This window comes from Narcine bancroftii, chromosome 1 (assembly GCF_036971445.1).
Source record: "Narcine bancroftii isolate sNarBan1 chromosome 1, sNarBan1.hap1, whole genome shotgun sequence".
In the NCBI taxonomy this organism is placed as follows: Eukaryota; Metazoa; Chordata; class Chondrichthyes; order Torpediniformes; family Narcinidae; genus Narcine; species Narcine bancroftii.
Window position 1 is genome coordinate 67,095,669 of NC_091469.1, and position 14,312 is coordinate 67,109,980.

Here is a 14,312-nt window from a genome sequence, read left to right on the forward strand (position 1 = left end):
TTAAATGAAAAAAAAAATCACTGGACAATGCCTTTTTGAAGTTTCTTCCATTGCATGCTGAAAATTATCGCCTGTTTCCCAAATTCTGTGAAAGTGTAATTTACATTATGTTTTGTAGCTACTAAAACCTACATTCTCTTTAATTCAAACTATCTTCAGTGGTTAATTTAGTTAAGTCTCTGCCTTGTGGCTTTGTAAGTAAGGTGTCTATGCATGTAATATGTATTTAGTACCCTTTACTATCATTAATTCCATCAGTTACTGTGTATTTTTTTTCTAAACAAATGTTCCATTGTAATGGTTGACTTGCTGCACTAATTCATCCTTTAATTGCATGGTGAAACTGGAGTGCTGTACTGTAATTGCATAAATCGCACAAGTTTTAAATGCAGCAATGGTCATTTATGGCCTCTGAAGGCAATTGCATTAATTAGCTGATGTACTGGAGGTTTTCGGGTAGGCAAGTCTAACCCAGATAATAAAAAGTGTATTTGAAATTAATCACTAACTGCATGCCAATCTGCTGCTTGTTGAGTCATGGTGGGAAGATTTAGTTGACAAAGCTTTTATTTTCCTTATTAGATTGCTTTATTATTGTTCTCTTTTAGGTTTTATAATTGGAATGTGGCACCTTACCAAGGAAAGAAATGGGTACCTAAAACAAAAGGTTGATGGTTTTTTTTTGGAAAGAAAATATTGTTTCTAAGAACTAAAAAGGAGTTTGAAAAAAAACCCAGAAATGTTGGAACAAATTATTATAAATACAGGAGTCTGGGATATTATGTAGGTAATTTAACCAGAGAATGTGTAGCGGTACACTTGGAGGGAGTGGGCAGTTGTTATCTTAAATTATAACTGTGTCACTCATTGCAGGAGTATAATTTTTATTTTGCAAAATAAGTTTATAATGTAAAATTTCTGAACACTTCCAAGAAAAGTCGTTAAGAAACTTTGTATTGATCAACATTTTACCCTGTCACAGATAAACTTTAGTGCTTTAGGGAGAGAATCGCCCAATGAAACTTCATCTCCTTCATTCTGGATAAAAGAGCTCTACACTCCTGCCACACATTACAATATACACCTATGTGCAGACAGAGGGTAGGTACATGGATAATATCAATGCTCATGCAGTGATCATTTTGTTCCCACTGATAAAATTACAGGAGGTCCCCTACTTGCGATAGTCCGAATCTGTACTTTCAGTCTCTGTAGCATTCACCCAAACAAGTGAAATTGATGACCCTGTTGCTTTAGCAACCCCACCAACCTGCAATTAATTTTAGTTCAATGTTTCAAACATTCTTCATGCTCAGTGTACTTTCAGCTGTGTATGTTGATGTTTTTTTTGTGTGTGGAATAAAGATATTCAAAATTTAATTATTAAAAAAAAATGGTAGGTGCAGTATTCTTTCTCGACTTGTAATGGGTTTGGCGGAACGCAGCCCCCATTGTAAGATGAGGAGCATCTGTACATATTTAGTATAATCAATAAGAGCTGGAGATGTTCGGCAGATCAGTTAGTCTGTGCCAGTAGAAACTGAGTTGATATTTGAGCTGCCTTTTCGTCAGAATGGTTGCTCTTAAGAAATTCCGTTTTTATACGCTGCTTAATATCTTCAGCAGTTTTATTTCAGATTTCCAACATCTGCAGCATTATCCTTTTTAATTTTGTGCTCATCTGTCTAAACAATGCTATGGATTACTTGGAAAGAAGCAATTATTTATAGCAGTTACACTATTTAAAGAGGTAATTAGACTTTTTATTCAGGACAGAGATGGTTGTTCCTGAGTTTGAAAGCTGCCAGGCCCCACATGAATGGAATGCCAGCTGTAAGACCCACTTTTGCTAAGCTCACCCATTTATCCACTTGTAATCCCTCTGGGCACTTAAATGAAGTGAATGAGATAAAAGATCAGTTATTCTTTTTCACATTTCACTTTGGATGATTCCACTGCACGAGCTGGAGTGAGGCCATGGGCAGGATAGTTCTGCCAAAGACCCAAGGAAGAGCAAGGCCCACAGATTCTAGCAACTAAGGATATGCAGGGAACCACAGTTCTTGTTATTTCTCCACGACATTGAGGTCAACATTTTCAAAGGCCACAGTGACAGGCTAATCTTTTGTCAAAAATACAGCTGCTTACCCATGCCTAGCTTCGTCTGCCTTTGGGTGGTGGACCACTGCCTTTCAGAGCTTCTTAACTTCCCAATCTAATTAGACATAGGCTATAACTGCTGATAACTAAATTTGCAACTTGCTGTTGCATTAGATACAACCCTAATTCTTTTTCATCAAGAAGGGATTTTCAATTGAAAACATGATAAATAATTTAGCTGTCATTATCTTTGACTGGTGAGGTTTCTTTCAATAGTTTAACAGATAGAATGGAAAATTATTTACAGAACTCGGACCTGCAAGGATTGTGGGGTGACCCTAATATGTAGAAAACAATGTGCTCCAAGTTTGAGTGTGCTTGGGTAAAGAAACAGGAGCATAAAGAAAAAGCTACAGCTTCCTTGTGTAGTACAGCTGTTTGGATAAATTTTTACAGGCAAAATTTCTAGTCAACCATCTTTAAAACAAAACTAAGTTGTGAGAAATAGCTTGGTATAGTTTTCCCATCCAACAATTGTGATTACATAGGAGAATATTATCCAAATGTATGAGCTGAAAAATCATTTCTTTGAAAGTACAATCACGTTTCATCAAGACTAATAGATTGCTTACTTCGGTGTTCATTCTCTTCTTTGTTTAATGAACAGATCATCTCCTTCAGTGATTTCCCCATTTAATTAATAGTCCTCTCTCTGTTTAATAGATCATTGTCCTCTCCCTCTTAACCCTTGAAATAGAAATATTAGGAATCCCAGAATTCTTATAATTAGAATATATAATATTGTTCTTTTTTGTGTGAACAACTTAAAAAATTTATAAAGAGTGTTTTTGGCACATTAACCATCATAAATCAAAGTATTGAGTATAGGAGTTGGAATATTGTGGTAAAGTTGTACAAGATATTGGCAAGGCCAAATTTTGGAGTATTGTGTGGAGTTTTGGTTGCCAAACTACAGGACGATATCAATAACATTGAAATAGTGCAGAATTACTCCAATGTTGCCGGAACTTGAGGAACTGAGTTCCAGGGAAAGGTTAAACAGGTTAGGACTTTATTCCCTGAAGGATTGAAGAATGAGGGGAGATTTGATGGAGGTATACAAAATTATGATGGGTATAGATAGAGTAAATGCATGTAGGCTTTTTCCATGGAGGTTTCCATTGAGATACAAACCAGAGGAAATGGGTTACGGGTGAAAGCGAATTTAGAGGGAACATTAGCGGGAACTTCTTCACACAGAGTGGTGGAGTATGGAATGACTGCCAACTGAAGTGGTGAATGGGGACTCCATTTTAACATTTAAGAAAAATTTGAACAAGTACATGGATGGGGCAGTATGGAGGGATATGAATAGGGTGCAGGCAAGTGGGGACTAGGCAGAACAAATGAGAAGGGCCTGTTTTCTGTGCTGCAATGGTTCTTTTTAAAATTTTAACAAGTGAAATACTGAATAACAAAAAGCTTTTTTTGGTAATGTCTGTAAATTCAATGCTGTTTGAAGTATTACCATTATGCTTGACTTTTTAAATATTTTTTTCCTGAGGAAGAAAAGTTGACCTACCATTGATCAGATTTAAGATGCCTCCAAGATTGTATGATGATGATTTGTGGAAAGTTAAATTTATGTTTATGGGGATGTGGACAAAGAATGCAAAGGTAGTAATAAAGTTCTCTGTGAAAGAAGCCTGGAATGAGATAAAGAGATGTGCATTTGTTTATAAGGGTTTGCTTCAGTTTTAATTAAATCTAATGAAAGGAGTAGTGACATTTTGTTGAGATTGAAGCAAGATCTGCAGGAAGTTAGCCAGAAAAAGAATGAAGGTCAGGCTGTAACGTTGAATTGCTGAAGGTCACTACTGATGCAAGTAGAAGACTGAACATTTTAAATGTCAGGTGAAATGGTTTCAATAGCTTCTGTGTATTACTGAATTTGGGAGGTATGTTAAGTAGATGGGAGCTAGGATTTCAATTATTTTGGTTGCATTTGAGAGTTGTTAAAACTGCACAAGAACAGATGAGCTTGAAACACAAAAGTCTGCATGTGCTGTGATTGTTGTGAAAACCCAAAATTGCAACATCCATAGGAGGTAAAAATATTTAACTGACATTTGCATATCCTGAGCCCTTCAAGGTATAAATAAAAGCAGACAGACACCTAAATTAAAAGACTGGAGAGAAGGAAAGAAATGGCATGGGGAAGAGCATAGACCAACAGATAATAAATGGACACTGATAAGACGGGAGATAATTGATAGGGATGGGGTGAATGAAGAGCTGGAGGAAAGGAGGAGGGGAGTGGGGCTGAGCTGACTGAAACTGGAGATTGATGTTACTGCCATCTGGATGGAGGGTGCCCAGATGGAATAAGAGGTGTTGTTCCTCCAATGTGCGAAAGGTCTAAGTCTGATAGGGCAGGGAACTGAAAACAGGTTGCCACTGGGAGAGCTAGATCCCTGCTGAGACAGACAGAGCCAAAGTGCTCAACAAAGCAATCTTCCTGCCTGTGTCCAGTTTCTTCAATGTAAAGGGACAGCAAATGGGAGCATTGGATGTAGATGACATCTGTAGATTCACAAGTTTTGCTTCATTTGGAAGGACTGTTTGGGCTCTGAATGGTGGTGAAGAAGGTGTGGGTGCAAGTGTAGCACTTCCTTCAGTCATAGGAGTGGATGGGAGGTCATGGAGGGAACAGTCCCTGTGGAAGGCGGTGGGGAACGTATCTGGTGGTGGAAGATAATTATATTGGATGCAGAGGTGGATATGGTGTGGTAGCTGAGGACAAGGGGAATCCTGTCCAGGTTGTGCATGGGGACAGAGGGGTCTAGGGCAGATGTGTGGGTCATCGAGGATGTGTGAGTGAAGGGGAATCCGTTTTTTTTTGGAAGGACTTATTGGCAAAGAGTTTTATGTGCAACATAGTGCCATGCTGGCAGATGGATGTCAAGGAAAATGTGGTGTCAGGCTTCTAAAGATATTAGAGGTTTCAATTTGGAAATTTGAGGTAAAACTGTTGGCATTTGCCTGTAAAATAGAACCTCTTGTTCCAAATGCCATACATTTAAACATCGAATAATTTTCCTAAGCTTTCTGCAGACGCACTTAGCTCGGGAGGTAATGTTGAGATTAGTACTGGTGAACTCTTTCAAATCTATAAATCATTGTCCCACTTCTATACCTTATTTCATTCTTGTCACATTGTACTTTATCTGCTTCTGATTCACTTCAGAATATGCTGTTGGATTTAATTTGTGCAAATCTGTCAAGAACAAAGAAAAGGAGGGGAGAAGGATTACAGAAATAATGTAGTACCGTACGCATTAGTGTACAAGATGACCTCTGAATTTCCATCTAAATTGTAGGTTTTGAATTGGGCTTACTGGATAAGACTACCCCAAGTCTTACTGCCCCATAGTCCTTTACCAACCATCCTGCTGTTACAATATCTTAAAAGCAAATTCCCCAGTGAAGATTTAAATTTTATTTGCAGATTTTAAAATAAATCAGTCAGCTCTTTTGACAGGCCATTTAAAGCCTGTACAGAGCCAATGGCAGTCGGACCCAAAACTTTGCTGTTAAGGTTCAGTTTTAAACAGTGCGAGGGAGCACTGAGACTTTGCTGTTAAATGTTCAGATTTTCTACTTGGCATCGAAGATGATCCCTGTTTTGGGATGACATTTTTAAAGTTCAAACAGTCTTGTATGCAAGCATATACAGTATTCCCTTTTGGAACACTATTGTAACTGCAGAGAACCAAAACATTTGAGTGCAATATCTAGCAGGTCATGACAGCATGGAAATTCCATCTGGAAATATTTGCATTGTGTATCAATTGAGTATACAGCCTCCATAGAAGCTATTATAGAAATGCAAACTGGGTATATGGCCCGTGAAGCTGCATTTTGTAACATGTAGTAGTAAGCATCTATATTTAAATAAATCCCTTAATTCACAAAACTTGCATATCTTACAAATTCCTGTTTGCTCCCCCCTCAGAAGTCTACCTATCCCTCGAACTTCTGATCTACTTAGTTCTTACAACTATAGTATTACATCTGAAATGTTCTTTATGTCTATGGAATTTCTAACTTCTATTGCCAGTTTTGCTCTGTCCATCCAGTTTTTGAACATCTTGAGGCATTTTACTGTCCCAATAATATAAATTTCTTTCTGAACATTTCAACTGCTTCATTTTATCACATTTTCCACGTGCCTAGATATGTCCTTATAACTCCTTCCAAAATTTCTCAAACATTACATCCATTTCAACAATAATATCAGTAATCACTGTTGTAGATCAGTTGTTCCAGTTGGGAGAGAAAAAACCTTTCCAGAACACTTGGAAAGTAGAGTTGTACGGTTTGAGGTGCTGCATAAAATATGGCACAGATATTAGACAAACTGAGACGTTCATGTGAAAAAAATTCATTTGACAAAAATTGGTTTTATAAATATAACTAAATTAACTGACAAGTTGGTTGTCCTTGAGCTCTTCCATTCATATGAGTAAGGGTATAGGTTATTTACTTCTAAATATATAACCAAGAAAGAAGTGGTTTCTGCACTAGTTTATAATTGCAGCCCAGTGAAAATGAAGCTGTTCTGGTCTCTATTGTCGTCTGTTATGACAAGAACAACCTAAATACAGCATTTTTGTTGGGTCTTTACAGCGGAAATTACTTGTTCGTTTCTTTCTACTCTCCGTAAATGCATTTTCATAACACAGTTTACGTAATTTATTGAAAATGGCAGTTTTTGTAGAAAAAAAATGAACTTAATATTTAAATCAGATTTCAAACTATTTTAGTTTACTTTTGTATTGCCTCAACCAATTCCCTGGTAAGTTGAGATGTTTAAGAATTTAGAGTGCTGATATCCTTGCAAATCGAGATGCATGTTTTAAAAAAATGTATGCCGTATGAAGATTTTTGATTCATTCTTGGGACACTTTCAGAAGCTGATTTTGTGTTAAGGGCTGCAAACATTTGTACTTTTTATGAAATGCCTGAACTTTTAATAGAATTGAGTCTAGATAGAGTAGCTATAAATGTACAAATGATGGCTTGCTTCCTTTATCCTCAAATACATCCATCATTTTCACTGCTTTTTAAATCTCCAACATACATCACCATTTTTAACTGCTTGTCAAGTACCATTTGCAGAGATCCAAATCAGTGATTATAAAATTAGAGAGTTTATCATGTTGTCAAACTACATTTGAATCAGTTTCTTTGAAATGATGTTGCATTTTCTACTTCAGATTGGAGGAAAACAAGATGCACACAAGATCATCATCACAGGCATTCAGGTCAATTATCATTTTCTTTGGAGTGCTTTTCATGTCACAATTGACAGCTTTTACATATGAACTGCATTAGTTCATTGAGTTTAAAAAAAAATTACAAAAGAGTTCTGGATTGAAATTCATAACCAAGGTACTATTTTACAGATTTTATGTATAATCCTTAATTGTGTTTTGTCTACTTACTTCTGTTCAGTATGTATGAAGGGATAGGAATGGGTTTTCACTTTTACAAAAAGCCTTCAATAGTAGCGAATGGGTCTTTGCCATATGCCATTTCAGCTACGAAGGGTTTCATAGGAACGCTCTAGTTTCGTAAAGCAGGGTAAACCTGTATTATTTGATAGATGAGCCACTAACATATCAAGTCCATGCAGGACCTCTTTAAACTTGCTTCAGAAGATATGATTTAAGAATTTAAGACATTGAGAATGAATATAAGAAACAGAAGCACGAGTGGGCCAGCTGGCCCCTCAAGCCTGAGCTACTATTCAATAAGATCAGGCTCATCTGATCGTGGACTCTGCTCCACCTGCCTACCTTTCCCCGAGCTCAATTCCTCTACTATGCAACAATCTAATTCTGTCATAAATATATTAAATGAGGCAGCCTTTGTGAGCAGAGAATTCCAGAAATTTATTACCCTCCTCCATCCTAAATTTTACTTCTTGAGGCTGTCCCCCTAGATATAGTCTTGCCTACTAGTGAAATCATCTTTCCTCCCTCTGTCTATCCCTTTAATTTTGTTTCTACAAGATCCCCTCTTATTCTTCTGAATAATGGCAGAATAAATGGTGCAGCCTATTAAGGTTTAGCAGCGCTGGAAAGGCAACATGTATCCTTTACATACAAGATTATAATGCAAAAAATTTCAGAAGGTTGAGCATGTCCATAGGTAAATATTATAATTTGGTCACAGATTTAGAGAGGTGAAACAATAGGCTTCACCTCAACTAGGGTTCTGGAAAAAAATCTTATCAGCATTGCACACATCTGCACATTTCTCAACTCAGTCCAGGATTCGAGCTCAGGCAAGCTGACCGGAGACTGGATGCATTTTGTCTGAGGCGCCTTACGCATATCTAATATGGCAAATGACCTGGATAGAAAAAAAATGGTTTCTTTCTCTTTTATTAGCATCTCAATGAAATGAGGTTTTGAATAAATGTTAATTATTTCAATCAATTTAAACTTAAAAAATACATAAAGGTATTTTTTGGCACTTTCAAGATAATTTAGAGGCTTGGGGTCCACTGGTTGGACCCCAAGCCATTCACAGACACAACTCTCTCCCCACTTCATGAATGGGAGTGGAAATGAGCTTCAATCTCATTTAGGGCCTCAAAAGGTTGGCATGGCAGCGGGTAGTGTATGATTGTGCAACATGCCAAGCAATGATCTAGGATGATGGCTTGCTGCCACTTAAACTTTCACAGGCATAGCATAAGAAGAGTAGCCAACTCGTGTTGAAGGTACAGAAGAGGTAGAAGTGTCAAGTGAATGATGAACAGTTGATAAACGTTGCTCTGTCAGTTGCATTGCATTTTCTTCCATTCTATCGTCATGGGGTGGGGGGGGGGGAAAGAGAGATGCACTTCTGTTCAATGCTAATTTTTGAATTCAAGCACAAACCTGGCTTGTCTTTTGGTGTGGCAGTAATAAGTCAAAAGGCAAAGGAGGAAAAACCCAACACCCAACCCCAACCAACCAATTTTCCCCTGCAACCGCTGCAATCGTGTCTGCCTGTCCCGCATCGGACTTGTCAGCCACAAACGAGCCTGCAGCTGACGTGGACTTTTTACCCCCTCCATAAATCTTCGTCCGCGAAGCCAAGCCAAAGAAAAAAATAAGTCAGTTAGACATTTCAGCTGAGATTTTTTTTAAAAAGTCCAATCAATGATCCTTTTGTCACTTCATTTGAAAATTGGTCTTCCTCCCTGTATCATTTGTGCATAATTTTTGTTTTGTGATTTTAAAAATGTAAGGTGCAAATTTGCTGCTGTTTTTCTCTTGCATTGACTGAAGTTATTTTAAATGCACAATGGTTGTGGGATGGAAAAAAAATCACGGCTTGGCACATTTTCAATAAATTTTAGTTCTGTGAATAGCAACATGATATTGATGCAAAACAGGCTGAAAGTGAAGAGAAACTTTGCACCAGTTACACAATTTAAGCTGCCATTCTTCTCTGCACTTCAAACCTTGCAAAACACCCATAAAACCTTGAGCAGAAAGAACAATTGCAATGTATTATTGCAAAATATCCTAAAACTTGAAATATTTAGGGATCATCTTATTTGAAATGAAGCAGGTTGAAACTGTTAATTAAAATTAACCAAATTAGAAATGGTAATACCTGTATTATGTTTCAAAGCAAAAGATAAATTCTAAAAAAAGATTTTTGCTGTTGTGCACTAAAGATGTATGAATTGAATCCACCCCACACACCCTCCCCCAAACCACACCAAGAGTGAAATCTGCAGATGCTGAAAATGTAACAAAAACAAAACCTGCTAGAAATACTTGGGGAACAACTGTATGGAGAGAAAAATAAAGTTGGTTTCAAATTACAGAGGCTAAGGGAGGATTTGATAAGACAGGAATTACCTTGAAATAAGGCTAGGGTTGCCAGTGATAACAACTAAATTGGGCCAACTGTTTTATTAGGTGACATTTGTAAAATGTATTTATTCATTTTATTTTAATTGCTAATGTCTACAGGATAATACTACAGACTAGCAAACAAAGTTGCAAGCCACCATCTAAATCATGTGCCATTCCTGGAATAGGCCTTGCAAACAAACGGACAACCAGATCCATGGCTACAAACAGTAATTTAAGGAGGTAAGGCAAAATTGTGACTAATATAAACTTAAAAACAGTATTAAATAGTTTCTGGACTACAAATTGTGCAAAGCCATTAAGTGTACAAGTGAGAAGGCTCGTATGGCTGTTAGCTCATGATTGTGCGGTGGTTAAAGATCAAGGCTAGGTTGAGTTGGTGTGTCATGGCTGAGAGGTCTGAACTATTTGAAGATCAGTAGAGCATAGGGACTTCAGCCTTGGGTCCATTTCAATCTTTTTGCCCATTTACACTAATCCAGTGTGCCTGCTTTAAGTGCCTTATCAACTGTCTCAGGGATTGTATATAATGCCACCATTGCGTTCACTAAAAAACAAATCAACTTTAAAACTCCTTCCTCTGATCTTAATCTGTGTGTTGTTTTTGATTACCTATTAGAAAAAGACTGGTGTAAAACTGCAGCAGGTCCTAATGTGTAAGGAGGTAGACAAATCTTCAAGGACACTGGGAAGATGGAGATGAAATTGCAAGTGCTGTGGCTGAGATTTTTGAGTCATTCGTGTGAAGTAGCAGAAGACTGGAGGGTGTCAAATGAAGGGCAACAAGGAAAAGCCTGGGAACTCAAGGCCAGTGAGCCTGACATCTGGGGTTTCAGTTACTAGAATGTATTTGGAGGGAGATGTACATGCACCTGGATGGACAAAGGCCGATTAGGGGATAGTCAACAGTTTTGTAAGTTGGAAGTCTCCTGTCTGATTGGAGTTTTTTTTTTGAAGATGTGACCATGAAGTTTGAGGGCAGAGCTGTGGGTGTTGTGTATATATGGATTTCAGCAAGGCATTTAATAAGGTTCAGCACAGTAAGTTAGCAGTCTGGATAGAAAATTGGCTTCATGGAAGAAAGCAAAGGGTGATGGTAGAAGGTGTTTCTCAGACTGAAGGCCTGTGATGTGACACAGAGTTCAGATCTAGGCCGATTGTTATCTGTATCAATAATTAGATGAAACTAGGAATAATTAGTAAATCTGAGGATGACACTAAAGCATCCGGTATTGTAGATAAGACTGTTGCCAAAAATTTTAGCAGGATCTTGATTGGTTGGACAGATGGGACTTAATGCAGAGAAATGTGAGGTGTTGCATTTTGGAAGGTTTAACATGTGTACAAAGTGAATGGTGGGGATCTTGGAGAATGTTTTGGAGAGATCAAAAAGTGCAGGCACCTTGAAAGTGATGTCACAGGAAAATAGGGTGGTCAAAAGGCTTTTTGACACATTGGCCTTTATCAGTCAGAGTTATGCATGAAGAGGTTGGTGAGGCCCTTTTTGGAATATTGTGTTCAGTTTTGATCACCATGCTGAAGGAAAGAGGTTCTCAAACTGGAGAGGGTGCAGAGAAGATTTAAGAGGATATTTCCAGGATTCAGCTATCAGGGAAGTGCAGAAGGATGAGGGGTGATCTCAGAGGTAAAAATCATGAGGAATAGATGGGGTGAATTAAGACTTGCAGGGAGAAGGGGAAATCAGTAACCAGAGGACAAAGGTGAGGAGGAAACTGAGGGGAAACTTTTATAAAAAAAAAACCACACACTACCTTCTGTGCATTTATGGAACAGGCTGCTGGAGAAGGGTGGTTGGGGCTGGTACTATGACAACATTTTAGAAAAAATTGGATGAATATATGGGCCAAACACAGGCAGTTTGGTTATGCTGGAAATCCAAAATAAAAACAAGAAAGCTGCTCATACTGAACAGGACAGGCTACATCTCTGAGATGAGAATGCTCAAGGATAAAGACACTTGTCAGAACTGGGAAGACAAGATTGTTGAACTACCTCTCAACTTTTATATTCCATGCCTCAACCTATGAAGACAAGTTCTATGTTTTCTTAACCATCCTCTGTGCATGCTGCCAATTTCAGGAAACTATGGATTTTAACATCAAGGCCTGTCTTCAACATTCCATGGTGTCCATAACAGTTTATGGCATGGACATTCAAGTCCACGCTGATTCACTCAAACAACTCCGCAAGATCCCCCCGCCTATTCTCCGCCCATAACCCTCCCAACTCTCTCCCATCCACGTATATATCCAGCCTCCTCTTAAATGAAAGAATTGACTCTGCCTCAACTATTTCCTCTGGAAGATTATTCCATTCAGCCACCACTCTCTGAGTGAAGAAGCATCCTCTAATGTTTCTCCTAAAATTTTGCCTCCTTACCCTCAACTTGTTTCAACTTCCCCCTGCTCTCAGGGGCAAGAGTCTACTCGCATATAGTCTATCTATTCCCTTCTCAACTGTCTACGTTCCAAAGAATAAAGTCCTAACCCATTTTTCTCTGTACTCTAGGTATTTTAAGCCAGGCAACATCCTTGTAAATCTTCTCTGCACCCTCTCCAACTTATCTATATCCTTTTTTTAATTTGGAGACCAGAACTAAACACAATACTCCAAACCTGGCCTCACCAATGCCTAAACAGTCCCAGCATCACTTCCCAGCTCCTATACTCTATGCTACGATTTATGAAGGCGAACATATCAAATGCCTTCTTAACCACCCTGTCAACATGGGAATCCACCTTCAAGGAACGCTGCACCCTAACTCCAAGATCTCTTTGTTCTTGTGCATTCCCAAATGTCCTCCCCTTGACTACATATGTCCTATTTTGATTATTTTTTCCAAAATGAAGCCCCTCACACTTCTCTACATTAAATTTCATCTGCCATTTATGACCTAGCCCCATTGGAATTACATTTGATGTTCTTTTCGTCTATTCTAAATCCTGCTGCATCTTTAGACAACCTTTTACACTATCCTCAAACACCAATTTTCACATTATGCAAAATCTTAATTTCTCCTACATTCACTTCAAGTCACTGATATCACAAACACCACTGACTGGTCAAACTTCCAATCAGAAAAACATCCTTCTACCACCCTCTATCTGCTCTCATCAAGCCAATTTTGATCCATTTATCCAGCTTGACTTGATCCCAAATACCTTTATCACCTAGATTATCCTATCATGTGGGACACAAGCCCATGTAGATTTCATCTATCATCCTGCCCCCAATCATCTTGTTAGCTTCCAATCAGCTCCTGCCTTTCCAAATACAGTATATGAAAATCCTATCCTTTAGGATTTTCTACCACCAACGCAAAGCTCACTACAGGTACACAATCCTCTATCCGGACATCTAAAATCCGGCAAGTGGGCAGGAGAGACCGGCAGTGCGAGTCGGACAGCCGAGAGGTAAGGGGGAGATGGCAGCACGAATTGGGTGGGCTTAAATCTGGCTTTCCGAAATCTGGAACACACTGTCCCCCAAGGGTTCCGGATAAAGGATTGTGTACCTGTTTTTCCCCCCCCCCCCCCCCCCCCGCAGTGTCAGATCTTTAGTGGTGCACACTCTTCTGCAGCCATTGTGTTGAATTAAGTTTTCATAGTGCATCTCTGAGAGTACCAATGAATAGAGAGCACAGCACTGGAGACAGCAGGCTCTGAGGCAATGTCAGAAAATAGGGAGCCTGCTGTTTCCAGTGTTGTACTATTTATTGCAGTAAGTTTTAATTACTCCAGCTTTAATGACCTTACCTTTAAGAGGCTAAGTTGAAATAGTATGTCATTTGTGTTGCTGGTAGCCACTCACACAACTCTGGTTAAAATAAAGTTTATGATCTGAAATGAGCATCACGATCTCACCACTCACCTCCCTTTTCCCCTTCTGCACTATTCTTTTAATAGTCTCTACTCACAGTGCACTTTCATTGTAGCCCAGAGCAAAATAACCTGATCAACTTGAACAGAAATTTAAAGTGGTTTTCAGATAAACTTTGTTTTGAACCATAGCTGAAATACAGATTTTGAGGCTTGTTTGAACAAATTCAAAAATAATTAGATTTTACCAGCCTTGCAAGTGCAAGTAATTGTTATTCAGACATTCAATCCAGCATTGATTGTCTATAAATCCTGATGGTTCAAATTGGAGTGCAGTGGAAAATGCAGCCAAAACCAGATTCCGGATTGCTTCTATATTTCCCCACACCTTTGAATGACAATTTCATTAGAATGAACAGTTGTGACAAGG

At 38.4% G+C, this 14,312-nt stretch overlaps 1 protein-coding gene across 11 annotated transcripts in view; it reads left to right on the forward strand.

Moving 5' to 3' along the window:
- Positions 1–14,312, forward strand: part of LOC138759145 (dual specificity protein phosphatase CDC14C-like) — a 199,899-nt gene that overhangs the window by 80,941 nt on the left and 104,646 nt on the right. For 9 of the 11 annotated variants that reach the window (XM_069929197.1, XM_069929138.1, XM_069929147.1 and 6 more), the window contains 2 exons: positions 7,380–7,427; positions 10,143–10,265. In XM_069929197.1, the coding sequence (XP_069785298.1) occupies positions 7,380–7,427; positions 10,143–10,265 (171 nt within the window). Of the gene's footprint in view, positions 1–608; positions 668–7,379; positions 7,428–10,142; positions 10,266–14,312 lie in introns of those variants that run through there. The other 2 variants (XR_011354646.1, XR_011354647.1) reach the window with 2 other exon arrangements.